The sequence below is a fragment of the Manis pentadactyla genome, chromosome 13 (assembly GCF_030020395.1).
Source record: "Manis pentadactyla isolate mManPen7 chromosome 13, mManPen7.hap1, whole genome shotgun sequence".
NCBI lineage: Eukaryota > Metazoa > Chordata > Mammalia > Pholidota > Manidae > Manis > Manis pentadactyla.
The window spans coordinates 58,927,078-58,940,978 of record NC_080031.1 but is presented as its reverse complement, the minus strand read 5'-3'; the positions used below and the strand labels follow the sequence as shown (position 1 = coordinate 58,940,978).

Sequence of the window (13,901 nt, the reverse complement as noted above, 5' to 3'; positions counted from 1 at the left end):
AGAGGCTGGAGTGGTGGCAGCGCTGAGGACAGAGGCCCAGAGGATGGCTGTGCGGGACAACTGTGCAGGCAGAGAGGCCCAGAGAACGGCTTGCTGCATGCAGACTTGCTCTGAGTGAATGGGATTTTAGTGATTGACCTGCCAACTGTGGAAATAAAGTTGGGTATAACCTTTTCACCCCAAGAATGTTTTACTGTCATTTCTTTGGTCACACTGAATCCACAGTGAACTTGCCCAGGGCTGAAACCCATTGGCAAGACAACTGTTAACACAAGTCCATTAGAAAGAGTCTGTGTGAAGTGAAAATGCAGGCATATACACTGTTTCAAAGCAAGGCGGTTTCAAAGGCTGCATTATTTCAATTACAGAAAACCAGGCATTATTTCCAGGTGTGTGGAGTTAGGATTATAGATGATTTTTAATTTTTTATAGTTTCCAAATTATGCACAATATCATATATTAGAAAAAGCAAAATTAGTTAAAAAATTATATTTGAGAGACTGAATATACAAATGGACAGTGACCAGACCACATATGACCACCTGTGCAGCAACCAGCCCTGGAAGCCAAACCACGACTGGGGCAGCAGTCGGGACTTGATCACTGATGGCCAGTTTCCCTATTGCTTGCACCTCCCCTTTCATCTCAGGACCAACTGAAGAAAGCCAGTTATGCTTCCCAAAACAATCACACAGACATCCTGCTTCTAGTTAGCCAGACTTAGCTTCCCTGCCAACAGCCTGTAATTACAGCACACCTGAAGACTTACCTTTTCACTATGAAGCTTTCCCGCTGCTCTGCCTGCTTCCGAGTCCTTATCAGGAACACTCACCTCCTGATGCGGCCCCAGGTTGTTTGTACCCTGGTGGCACAGGTGAACTCAGGCCTTGCTCAGCCTGTAACAGCATGTTCCCGTCCCCATTCTTCCCCAGGACTGTGAACAGCCACCCCTGTGCAGGTGTCAGTACCTGGAGCCTCTGGAGCATGGCCTGGGCCCACGCCTGCCAGGGAAGAAGCCAAGAACCCTGAGCAGTGGCCCAGGGCCACAGGAAGGCTCTGTACACAGTGTGGATTTAATTATTTCAGGGATTTATTAAGGCATCGAGCACAGTGTGATTTTCTAGCCAACTGAAATGAATACAGGGATGGATCAGAACCTGAGGGATGTGCTTTAAGGTTAATGGTGAGGATGACACACTGAAAGAGCATTTAGAGTAATGCTGTATGGCACCCACCCTAGTGCCACAAGATGCTTTCTGCCTCTGTCCCAGGAGCTCACTCTTAGTGAGCACTCAAATGGCCCACCACTTTGGTGCCCAACAGGCATGTGACCCCCTGCCTGGTGCCAAGTGACAGGAAAGCCCCAGAACCCACAGCCATAGAAGTGCACCCACAGTGGAGGATGAGGCATGGCCTAGCCACGGCATGGGGTACAGAGACACTGGGCAAGCAGGGCAGGTGGGACAGCCTGACACTACAGGGCCCAAGGCAGTCCCACCAGGCAGGCAGGAACAGGGATCGGGAGCCTCTGCCTGGGCCCAAATGTGGCTGTTCAGGCTTCTTTCCATGTATAAGCCACTGCGTCTGGGGAGACTAACTGGAGGGGGTGTCCTTAAAGAGAAACAGAATGGGAGGGAAAAGGGAGGACAACTCTCACTTGGCAGAGCCCTCAGCCCCAGCCCCAGCCTGCTCATGGTCACTGGAGGTGCTGAATTGTCTCTCCATCTTCTTTAGGTCCTTGATCTTGAGTCCAATGTCCACCTTCTTCTCAAAGAAGTTTACCAGAACAGACTCTGTCAGGATGGAGGCCAGGATCTGCTCGAAGGAGATGGCCCAGTCAGTGTCGACAGTGCCCCCGTGGTGGGTGGTGGCCGTGGGGCTGGGGGCAGCCCCACCCACCAGCACTGTGTCGTCAGCCAGATCCTCACACTGCAGGGAGCCCGTGCTGACCACCGAGTAGGAGGACATGGACATGTCATCCTTGGTTTCGTCGTCAGACAGCAGCTGGGATGGGGAGCCCCGGCCCTCGCCGCTGCCCCCTTCGCCCACCATCTGGCTCTCCTGCAGCACTTTCCCAAGGTGGGTGTCTCTGTCCACTCTGGCCTGGGGGTCACCCAGAGGTGGTGGCTGAAGCTCTGGGGCTGGGTCCTGAGGGGGGCCAGAGGCTGGAGGCTCGTCCTCCTCAGGGGCACTGTCCTGGGGCTTCCTGCCAGGCTGGGTGGAAAACCTCTTCCCCACCTCGCCGATGTGGAGCAGCAGGCTGGCCACTGTGGCGATGGCATGGTACAAGTCCTGCTCCATGGGGTCTTCACTGAACATGTTGTAAAACGTCTTGCACAGCTCAATGAACTGTTCCTTTGAGGGGAAAAACAAACAGGGCAGAGGAATGATGAGAGATGGGCCAGACAGGCAATGCTGGTCATTCTAACCAGCGTGGGGGAGGTCTTAGTGTCTGCACACCCCTGTGCCTGGTCATGGCTGTTTCAGAGACCAGGACACTGAGGCTCGGAGGGAAAGTGACCTGACCAGTGTCACACAGCCTTCCAAGGGCTTTCTTTTCCAGCTGCCTTTGGATCAGCACAGAGTGATCTGTCTTCCTGTCAGTCCCCGTTTCTACATACATTCTCTTAGCAGAGACGGACCTGTTTTTATCATGACTTTCCAAACCCAGGAATCACAGGGACTTCATGGTGTCTTGGAACCACTTTGAGCTTTTTACATTGTTAATCTGAATGACTTCAGTTCTGCCCTCTGTGAGGCTGTATAGAGGGTGGTGACCAGGCCGGGGCAGCCCGGGTCAGTCAAGGGGAGGAGGTCTGATTCTGGTTCCTGAAACCACACATTCAGGACTCCTGTCTGAGAATGGGATGACGCCTCACTCCACAAGGCACCCCATTCTTCATGCCTGGGAGTGAGGGCACGCCCAGACTGTAGGAAGCCCCTTTGGGTGGGGCAGGGCATGGTTGGACTGCAGCTCAACAGCTGCCTTTGGTTAACTGTCTGTGGTCCTGGCTGTGTGCCCCTCAGCAAGACACCAGGCACCACACCTAGAGACCAGCAATGAAAGGCAGGCTGTGGGCTGGGCGTGCCTCTGTGTGCACAGTGCCTGTGCAGGCCTGGGAGGGGGCAGGAGCCCCCTAGGGCTGTCTGTAAAAGGTGGTGTGTGAGTTTCCCCCTGTTGAAGCTAACCTTCCCCAGTGCCTCTCTGGTTCATGGATACTGATTAAATGTGAGCAAGTCTCACCATGAAATACCACCCAGGACAAGGCTCTGAAGCAGCCGGCCTCCTGTCTTTCTGGAATCATCTCTGACTGCCATCTGATTAGCACACTCTAGAGGTAGGCAGGATTCCCATCATACAGGGGCGCTGGGAGGAAAGATGGTGGGATGCCAGGTGGGAGGATGCAGCCTTGATCAGAAATACCCACAAACATCACTTGTGGACTTTGATTGGGCCTACCTGGTTCATCTTGGGAAGATCCTTAATCGTCTCCTTCTGAACCTCTTTCTCCTTGGCCCACATTTGAATGTAGTGCCGATAGTCAGGAGGGCTGGTTTCCTTCTCCTCTGAGTTGGGAGAAAAAGTTAATCTCCATGTGTCAACTGAGAGAAAGGGCGGGGCTGGCAGCAGAGAGTGAGTGGGCTTGGGCGTGGTCTGGCATGGAGTTACCTGGGCCCTTCTATAAAACACTCCAGCATTTGGCTAGGCAGTAATGGAAAGAACGCTCCAGAACACCCCCACCCCCACCATCTCCCAGGTCATGCTGAAGCAGGTGTGACTTGTGCTGATGAAGATGTCCCCAACCTGTCTTCCCCAAGACGGTGATGGAACCACATGGATGCTGGGGAGAGGATGGCATGAGAAGGGAAGGTTGGCTGGGCTCCAGAAGGCACGCAACCCCACAAGGAGGTGGCGATGGCCAGGGTGTTCATGGCTACAAGGGTTTCATGCATGGGCAGACGAAATCAGGCCTCTCTGGCAGCTGATGGCTGGACATTCACCAGACAACATGGCCCTTCCCACAGGGACAGCTCGTGTCAGGCAGTCTGCCATCTCCTGGAGTGGGGAGGCAGGCAGGGGGTGCACCCAGACCCTGGGGTCCCTACCAGCCCCAGCACGGGGTGGCCTGCCTGTACCTCCTCTTTTCTCTCTGCCGTCCTCAGGTCCAGCTCCCTCTCGCTCCTCCTGCTGTATTGTTTCTGGACAACCAGAGAAAGACAAAGATCATGGAGAACATTCTTCTGTTATGACTCCAAACCCCTGCGGCCCCTGAGTGGCCGCCCACCCATCTGTGGGCACCATGGCAGGGCTCGCTCTCTTCCCCTGGTCACACTGAACCCTCACCTGCTCTCTTCAAAGAATGTGTCACCAGGGTGTTGAAGTGAACAGTGAGGCATGTTATGCAGGACAAGTCTAAGAACTGGTCTCTGTAGTTTGCTGAAAACAGTCAACCCGAGGGGAGTCCTGACTACCAGTTCAACCTGTGACCTGCCACCACACCAGGGATTCTGTGTGTGACACTGCATAGCTTAAAGTGACACATCTGCTGGAGTGGTAAACACTGCTTCTGAAAGTGACCGTGAACATGGGAGAAATGGGCTGCCAGCTCTCCCAGACGTGCTCCCTGAAGTGGTGTGGCCAGGGGTCTGAAGACTCTGTGCCCTGCCCCTGGCCTCTCGTAGTGTGTCTGGGACAAGGCCAAAGCACCTTGATTTGCCCAGGTTCCAAGGATAGCAGGAGGTACATCTGCCTCTTTACTTTGCACACCTGAAGTCAAGGCCCTCCAGCTGAGTAAGCAAGTTCAAGCAAGCCTCTGATGCTGTCCACAGGCCTGCCTCAGGTGTCTTGATATGTACTTCCGAATTTCTCTTTCAGGTATGTATTGTCCTGGGTGTGTTACCCCCACAAGAAATTACAGGGTGAGTTTTTGGCCAGTTCTGTAAACATATTACCCACCACCAACTCCCCGGCCACATCCCAGGCCCAGAATCCCTATCACCCTGGGCCTGATGCTCCCAACTGGCTTTAAACGTAGCACAGGGGTGACTTCTAATAGGCACTCAACAAATGTTATTGTTCCCAACTGGAAACATTTTGTGAAACATGGGAGCATTTTCCAAGGGGAGCATCCACTACCCCTCGCCTCTGCTCTGTTCACACGTGAACGACTGCATTTGTCTGTTTTGCCCTATGGCCCTGATGACAGAATGCCGATGCCCTGGTGACTACACGGTGCCCATGTGCCACGTGGCCTTCTTCACTGCCCCTCAGGACAAACGCAGAAGCCGCCCCCACTCCCCCAGTGCACACAGAGCAGCTTGGCCCTGGGTCCACCTTAAGACTTAGTCACACAGGAGGCGTCCCTGGACCAAGAACCTCCAGGCCTCGTGACCATGCAAGCATGTTAGGAAGACGGAGCCCTAGACTCTGAGAAGGCCCAGTACAAAGGGGTGCTCCTGCCCCCCCAGAGACTGACCTTCAGTCTCCCAGGGCAGGAAAAGGTCCAGATCTGAGGCCAGAGGAGATGCTGGAAGAAAAAGTGGAGGAAGAGCAAAGGGCAGAGGGAGGGAGAGGCCAGGGTCCAGGAAGGCAGAGACAAGAGAAACAGGAATGAGAATACCCTGGGGACCCGCCTGGAGGGACGCAGCTGCCCTTGCCCTGGCTTCAGGCTCCCCAGTGCTGCAGTGCGCTCCTGGTGCACCCAGGGCTGCAGGCCACCAGTGTGGGCCCCACAGCAAGGCCACAGAGCCACGAGGCTGCAGGGCTCACCTGAGGGGCTCTCCTCTGTGAAGTAACAGGTGGCTTCCAGGGCGGACTCGGCCTCCTCCGGGCGCAGGGCTGTGCTCAGAGAGAAGGCGGGGTGAGGGCAGGGGACACAGCGGACTCACCGCACAGACCACCCAACTGCCTGGACAAAGGCCAGGCTCCCCCACGTGGTCCCACCATTTCCAGCACCCAATATGCTGCCACCATGGTGATGATGACAACTGATTCTGGTTAGTTACTTTCTTCACTTTTACACTTTGTTTGAAAATGTAATATGCATCCCAGGTAAAAATCTCATCCATGCAGCTGGGAGTCCTGAGATGGCCAGTCTTCCTCCCAGCCCTGCTGAGCGGCCCCGAGGATACTTCCGGCATGGCAGGCACATGTGCAGGGCCCTGCCATGGCCCACCAGCCATGCTTAAGTGACTTGCTCTTCTTTCATGTGTCTTGGGCATTGTTCCACACTGACATAGTCTTTATGATTAAGCAGTCCTCAGGGGCTCAGACCCACACCATTTCACTGTATGGGGGAGGATGCAGTGACAGGTTGAACAGTGCGTGGCACATCAGGGAGGTGGCAGGTGCAGGCAGAGGTGACTGGGGAGTGGTGGGGGTGGCCCCGAATGCCCTCTTCCATAGGTCCTAGCCCAGTGGGGTCTGCCCAGTCCAGGCCTCTCCCACAGCAGAGTCCGAGGTGGCCAGTACTAACCTTCCCTGGAGATTTCCCCAAGGCTACTGCTCCTTGTTGCATTACAGGGGAAAAATCAGCCACAGGTGTGAAAACACCAGGGTCAAGAGCAGGACTTTCCAGCTATGGTTACACAGAACAATCACCTGGGGAGCTTTAAAACTATGACTCTGGGCTCCTCCTCAGGCCAGTGAGAGAGTGTGGGGTTAGGCACAGCCCGTTTCTAAAAATCACGGGCTGACTCCCTGGGGCAGGTCATAAATGACAGGGCAGATCCACCTGGAGCAGAGTGCCCAGGACCAAGAATTTCCTGCTCTATCTACTTTCCTCCTGTGAAAACAGGGATAACCCCACCTTGGAGAGCTCTCCATGTGGCCAGGTGAAACTTGGCCCAGGTGGAGGGAACCTGGCAACTGTGGGATCTGGCCTGCCCAGCCTGCCCCATCGTGTCTCCTGTAGGCTCGGGTGCCACTTAGGAAGCCAGAGGGAAGTAGGCCCCCCAGGCCACCCTGCTGGCTGTGGCAGTGCCCCCAGGCTGACCCTCGGAATAACAGGAACCCCTGAGAAACTTAAGGGCAAGCTAACGAACAAGGGGTCTTTGTTTCAAACTTGAACCTGCACTCATGCAGCCCCCCTCACGGTTTTCTTGGCCCTGCTGTGGGGGGATTGCTCCCTGAGGCACATCTTCCCTGGTCATGGCCCAGCCCGCAGACCAAGATCAGGCTGGGCCTCAGCCCCAATGCTCCGGTCTCCTCCTCCCCCTGTTGGTGCGGGAGCCTCCACTATTTCTGGCTCCCCAGGCTGTGTTGAGGCTCAGCACCCATAGAGGCCTGTGCCTGGGCACGCCGCAGCCCCAGCTCTGTACACAGAAGAGGCCCTTGTGGGGAGCTGGGTGGGGAGGCTCTCACCTGGGGGCAGGTGCAGCTTGTAGAGGGCCTTGAGCTTCTCTGTCAGGTCCCCATGGTACATCCCACCTGTGGAGGAAGGCCAGTGAGGTGGCGCACTGGCAAGAGGGCCCCAAAGCCCCATGGCCAGTCTGCACTCAAACACTTCCCGTCGGTAGGCTCTGGTGGGACCCTCCTCACAGTCTGACTCTCTCTCAGAGAGGTCCCAGGAGCGAGCCCTGGGCTTTGCCCTTCTCTGGGGCCTGCAGACTAGGCCTCGAGCAGCCCTGGGCTGAAGGTGGGAAGACAGGGGAGGGGTCCAACTGGACACGCTTCCCAGAGAGAAAACTTCCCTTCCTTTATCAAGGGCCAAGGGCGCCAGGCTGTCCTCTGCTTGCTGCAATGGGAAAACTGGCATTTGGAGGCTTCCTCAAAAGGGTCAGGGCACGGGTAGGCCCCAGAGCCACTCACTCATCCCAGTCACAAACTCCTTGAAGTTGATCAGTGAATCCTTGTTCTCATCCAGGAGCCGGAACATGCGTCCTGCCAGGACAGGTGTGTGGGAGCCGCAGGCCCAGGGTGTCAGGCTGGCAAAGAGCTCCTGGAACTGGCTTGCGGCGATGCGGTACTGCTCCAGGTAGGGCAGGCTGGGGTCTCGGCGCATGGCCGCGGGGTGGCTGCTCCCCCAGTACTGACTCACCAGGTGCTTGGCCTGCGGAGGGCACAGCCTGGTGAGCTGGCCTAACCTTCCAGCCCCTGGCGGGTAGATCGCCAGGCTGGTTGTGCATCCACCTGCCTCCTCTGTCCAAGTCTGTAGAATCCTGGGGTGCCAAACACTGGGCCAGACACAGCACCTCACAGAACCTCCCACATTGTTACCACCAGCCTCTCATTTACAGATGCTGAAGTGAGACAGAGCCCTAGGGCTGCCAGCCACAGAGGGTCCTGACCATGAAGACAACAGTGGCCACCTTGGAGGCTGAAACAGAGGCAGCTGGAGGGGCAGATGGGAACAGACAAAAGTGGAAAGCAAGTGTGGACTTTGGTGTTTCTGCCTGCTCTTCATTCTTTCCCCAGTCCTCTGTTAATAGCACCCACTGTTTCTCAGAAGAGTTCCTCCTGTTCCACCCTCAGGCCATGGAGTGGGCACAAGGCCCAGTTTTGGCCTAGCAGCAAATACTCTTGTAACCATAGCACCTAACTCAATAATTCAATAATCAGCACTGGGCTTTTTGGAACTAGGAAAGAAAAATTCTCTTTCTACTGGGGCTAAGAGGACAGGATGGCCTGGAGCTGCTGACGACATTCCTGGCACTCTGTAGGAAGATCAGTCCAGAGGACACCTGAAGTAGAGCAACTTGACAGCACATTTGAGCACCTGGATCCAGCCATGCCTGAAGCTGTTTTCCTAGACTTTTCGTTACGTGAGCCAACACATTCCCTCTTACGTAAGTTGATTTGAGTGGATTTTCTCCCACTTATAAGAATGTCCTTTCTGAACTCCAAGAATGAGTAAATTCTCTCATGTGAGGTTTGTGGTAACTGCATCTGAGGGTGCTTTTAAATCTATTTATCTTCTGGCAGGAGATGCTAAGGAAGCATTTAGGGGGCTATGATGGGGTACTAGTCCTGCTCTTGCTCTTGGCTGTCACCTTAAACACCATGTAAAGGTCCTCCAGCTCTTCAACTGAGAAACCAATGTCCCCAGGTATAGCTCGGACCTAGAACGAAAGAGAAAAAGGAGGTGGATCCTCAAGCTCCTGCTCTTTGAGAGAATCCCCACATGGACAAGGGTGAAGACCTGAACCACCCTCTTGGTGTTGCAGCTGGCCAAGCACGCGAGGGCAGTTCACCCAGGAAAGGAGATGTGGTTCACACGCCTGCCCCTTGATGCCCATCCTGCCACTCAATTCATGGTTCTCTGGCACTGGCAGAGCCTTTCCTTCCTGAACACACAGTCAGGGACACAGGGTGAGGGGCAGTCATTTAGTGACTGCTGTCCTGATCCCTGGAAGGACCCTGGCACTGGCTCTCGGGAATGTCCTGGAACCTCCCAGTAAATTCTCCCTCTGGAAATGGGGTGGACAAAGGCTTGCAGTAGAGGCATGGTGGACCACACGGGTGGAAGGTGGCCAAATGTCACTACCCAGGGAAAGGGACAAAGCTAGGCAGGAGGGCTCAGCCCAGAGCAGGATTCTGCTTGGCCTTTAGGCTCGACGGTGTCAGAGAAGCTTCCCAGTGACCAGTCCACAAAAAGAAAAGTGTCTCCACATCCCCAAATTTGTACCTTCCCTCCTGCAGTCCAGTCCCACACAAGCTACTGCTAGGGAGCTCTGCACCTGCTCTTGGGTGTCCAAAGATAGCTGGGAGGAACGGCCTACACAGGTCACCATCCCACCCCACCAGCAAGCTGGGGCCACTAGGGCCCCACCCCGTCCATACCACACTCCTCTTGGCTGTATCCTCCAAGGACTGGATCACTTTCAGCCTCTGTTTAAACCGCATCTGTTCAATGTCGTCGGCCCTCAGGCTGCTGAATTTCTACCAGCCAGAGGTGATTCTGTTAGATAAGGCAGAATCACAGAGCAGAGGGCAACCACCCACCACACCACACATGCCCCACGGTCCAGGTGGATGGCCTGGCCAAAGAGCCCTGTGAGTGCTGACCTCATACGACACTTTCAGGAGGTCAAAGATGTCCACCTCTGCAGGAGGGTCATCTCCGCTGGTCAGCAGGGCATGCAGGTGAGGGATAGGAGGAGAAATACTCTGCTTATTGACCACATTGTCCAGGTATCTGTAAGGATTAAAGGACAGAAGTCTAGACCACCCACAGACAACAGGGGTGTCTTACGCAAGGTGACATGATGTAGAGGGACCCAAGGTGCCTAGACTCCCAATTAATGTGCAGGCTGAGGGCTGACACCCTCCAGGAAGGCCAGAGGTGAGATGCTGACTCTGCGGGGGCCTGGGGGCAGGTATGGCGAGGCATGCCCTGGCTATAAATCAGGGATTCCCCAAGAGAAGGCCTGGCAGGCACCCTGGCAAATAAATCAGGGATCCCCCAAGAGAAGGCCTCGCCCTGCCATGAGGCTTGAGCACCAAGTCTAAAGTTATCCTCTGGGGCTACTGAGGGTGGGGGCCTTTCTAAGCCCAGACCCTGCCCCACCAGCAGAAAGGTTTGTCTCAGTTGGAGGGATGACACACTCCCTCTCTAGCTGGTCACTGGGGATGGGGGACTCCCTGCCATGCCCAGGAAGAATCAGGGACCAAAGGGATGTCCCAGGAGAAAGGCAGAAGGGCCCTGCTGCAGGGGTGTCCACGAGAACCTGGTTTCTCCAGGGGCATCACCCTGGGACAGAGCCCCACAGGGTCCAACCAGCCAGCCAGGACTCCATGCCCTCCCAGGCTCTCCAGCTGGGCCAGACACTCAGGTGGGAGAGGGTGGATAGTTCCCCTGCTGTGGCCCCTGCCCCCCAACTGGCCCTGGCCCACTCCCAGTCAGAATCCTGCTCCCAAGGAGATGCATCTGTCTAGCGTGGGGGATGGGCATGAAATCCAGTCACAGACTGGCCACAGACTGCGTACTTTACCATGGCGCAGGACAAAGAGCAAGCACACCCCAGAGCAGGGAGGGACAACCCTGTCAGACTGGGACCCTGCAGGGCCCCCGCCAGTACCTGGGCTGGCTCAGTGGGCAGGAGGCAGCACCCTGGGCAGTTCTGGGCACCTGGGAACACTCCAGGCCAGGCAAATACATGCACGTGGCTGGCAGGACTATACAGAGTTCAGGTCCTGGGCTGTGTGGGGCCAGGAGGGGGCCCAGAGGTAAGGGGCTTGAAGGCCAGGCTTTGGGACTACGAGGGGCATAGGGAGTCCCCATGCCTTGGCAGGGACAGGGTCAGATTCTGGCCAGAAAGAGTCCTGTGCGCTGTTGGTGGGTGATACCGGAGCTGGGGACACCACAATGAAGCAGCGTGAGGCCCTCAGTGGGGTGCTGGGAACCTGCACTGAGGCTGTGGGGGTGGAGGAAGGGGCTGGATCCCACAGAGAGCACACAGTGGTGGGATGTGGGGCCTGGGGAGGAGGTGGTGGCCAGGTTTGACCCTCGGCCTTAGGCAGGATAGCTGGGTATCAGCTCATTCAGCTGTTACAGCAAGCCCAGCGTGGTCCCCTCCATCTAGGTGACAAGAGGTAGCTACATGGCTGAATGACCAGGACATCTTCGTGGGAACAGCAGACTCCCTGCCTTTGCTGCAGGCCGGTGGCCCTGCTGTTCCAGCTGCCTCCCACCCAGGGTGCTCCGGCCTGCCACCTGTTTTATCTTCTCCCATCCCTTATCACGACCCCAGGGCCTGCCCTTTGTTTCCCACCAGAAGGGAAGCTCTCTCCTGCCCCCAGAGCGGCCCTGCATCTGTCCATGTTGGGCACTTGGCAGGCACGGTCACTGAATGCTGGCCAAGGAGCACCCAGTGCTGGGGAGTAAGGCGCTGCCGTCCACGGGAGCACCAGCCAGCTCCCCGGCAGGAGGGAGGCCGGCCCAGTCACCTGCCCAGGACGGTCATGGCCTCGCCCTCGTCGCTGCAGACCAGCAGCTGCTCCATGTTGGCATCCAGGATGGCCAAGGCCACCTGCAGGATCACTTTGATGCCCTCGTAGAAGAAGCAGTCAACAATAACCACAGCACTCTCAAAGGGCATGACGCTGAGGAAGAGGGTCAGGAACCAGGAAAGCGAGATGCTGGAGATCACCCCCAGGTCCTGCATCTTCTCAGACAGTTGGGGCAGGAAGTCCCTCGTGAGCTCCTCAAAGATGCCTTGGTCCACCAGGGCCCCTAGGGCAAGGACAAAGGAGTTGGAACGGTGAGCTCACACCCCCGGCTCTGGTGGGCCCTCGTGTGGGAACCAGGGCCTGGGTGCAGGGAGCCCACCTGGTCCCTGGCCAGCTCTGCTTGCACTGAGAGCTGGAGGGGGGCGGGGTGTGTGGAGAAAAACACCCCATAGTTTCCTTTCTACAGCTGGTGTATCACTGTGTGAAGAGAATTTTCTCCTCTTGGGGAAAAATAAATTATCCTCAGAAGCACCAGAACTGGATAGTGGCCTCGGTGGCTTCTGTGTCACACCCTGAAGCTTGTGCACAGATGTGATTCTAAAGAACCCCAAGAGGGGAAACCAAATGGTAGGACCTCTTGGGATACTATATATGTAATTAAATACATCTACAAGTGCATTTCCATTTAAATTGTATAGTTTGTAATGGCCATGAGTTCATGAGCTGAGCTGGTAATGAGGTGCCTGGTGACATACAACACGCTGGAATTGAGATGCTGGGTATTTTCAACAGTAAAAAAGCTTAAGAAGAATTAGATATGTGGGAATTTAAGCCCAAGCTGATGTTTAAAAACTACCAAATGTGTGACATCTCTCCTTGCCAGCAACTCCTAGGAGTTCGAAGTCTGGGTGAGATGGTTGGCTCTCTACTTTCTAGCTGTGTGGCGATTTCTCATCTGTGGAGTAGGAACCATGACCACGTGGCCTGCAGCATGTCTGAAGCCTCCAAGAGCCCACCTGTGGACATGCCAGCACAGAGCCTGGCCCAGGGAGGCCTCCCACCCCATGGGGAGCCACTGGGCCGTGGGCACTCACCCACCACCCTGGTGTTGTAGTAGTCGGGCAGCATGTGCTCACAGAGGGCTACCAGCAGCCAGAAGGCCTCCTCCTCGCTGCCGTAGAGCAGGAGCACTGACGTGACGATGTTCATGGCCTGCAGGCACCGAGACAGCAAGGAAAGCTCCTGGGGGCCACCAAGTAAGACCATTCCCCCCAAGCGGCCTGCATGGCCTTGCTCTACAAGCAAGTCTGAGAACAACAGTCTGTCCCACCCTACTCCAGGACATTTGCCAAAAGGCAATTTGCAGGAAATCAATTAGATAGAAATGGTCAGTTCCTCACACTGGGCCAGCAGAACCTGGAACACCGAGGAGGCAGATGTGAGCATGCAGCACGTCTCTGAAGCAGTTTCTAGTGTCCTCAGAGGTGTGACGCAGGGCCAGGCAGATGGGTGAGTGGGCTGTGTGCAACAGCTGAAGGGAGGCAGTGGCAGAATGAGGGTGAGAGAGGTGGTATGGGCCATGCACGGCCTGGGAGGACAGCAGCGCTCACGAGAGAAAGCTTCAGTGGTGGCAGATCATCCTGACATTAGCAGTTAAAGTCAGCACACTGGTTTTCCATGCACTGGTCATATGTCATGCAAAACACTGGTCATACAGAAAGTGATTTTGGGGGAGTTGGTCTGCTTCTTTGAAGTCCAGACACAGTCTAAGGGAAACAGAAAGCCATTTGACCTGGCCAGAAAAACACCCACTAGATTTAAAATCAAATGCTGCAGAAATGCAGATCAAAATCACAATGAGATGAAACTAACAGAAAATAGTGGGTTTGGTAAGGATGTGCAGAAACTGGAACCCTTGTTCATTGCTGGTGGGAGTGAAAGTGGTGTGGCTCCTGTGGAAAACACTGGCAATTCCTTAAAAAGTCAAATATACAATTACCGTATGACCCAG

The 13,901-nt window shown here is 55.5% G+C and overlaps 1 protein-coding gene across 5 annotated transcripts in view; it reads right to left on the bottom strand.

The window, feature by feature from the left end:
- Nucleotides 1–1,072: 1,072 nt before the first annotated feature.
- TBC1D9B (TBC1 domain family member 9B) overlaps nucleotides 1,073–13,901 on the bottom strand; it is a 31,427-nt gene continuing 18,598 nt past the window's right edge. Inside the window, exons 11-23 of one of the 5 annotated variants that reach the window (XM_036892611.2) lie at nucleotides 12,985–13,102; nucleotides 11,888–12,173; nucleotides 10,007–10,136; nucleotides 9,782–9,880; nucleotides 8,992–9,060; nucleotides 7,811–8,051; nucleotides 7,364–7,429; nucleotides 5,771–5,839; nucleotides 5,478–5,528; nucleotides 4,108–4,200; nucleotides 3,461–3,567; nucleotides 1,900–2,355; nucleotides 1,073–1,815 (exon numbers count right to left, since the gene is read on the bottom strand). In XM_036892611.2, coding sequence (XP_036748506.2) covers nucleotides 1,654–1,815; nucleotides 1,900–2,355; nucleotides 3,461–3,567; nucleotides 4,108–4,200; nucleotides 5,478–5,528; nucleotides 5,771–5,839; nucleotides 7,364–7,429; nucleotides 7,811–8,051; nucleotides 8,992–9,060; nucleotides 9,782–9,880; nucleotides 10,007–10,136; nucleotides 11,888–12,173; nucleotides 12,985–13,102 — 1,947 coding nt within the window. In that variant the 3' untranslated portion in view covers nucleotides 1,073–1,653. Of the gene's footprint in view, nucleotides 2,356–3,460; nucleotides 3,568–4,107; nucleotides 4,201–5,477; nucleotides 5,529–5,770; nucleotides 5,840–7,363; nucleotides 7,430–7,810; nucleotides 8,052–8,991; nucleotides 9,061–9,781; nucleotides 9,881–10,006; nucleotides 10,137–11,887; nucleotides 12,174–12,984; nucleotides 13,103–13,901 lie in introns of all 5 variants that reach the window. The other 4 variants (XM_036892607.2, XM_036892608.2, XM_036892609.2 and 1 more) reach the window with 4 other exon arrangements.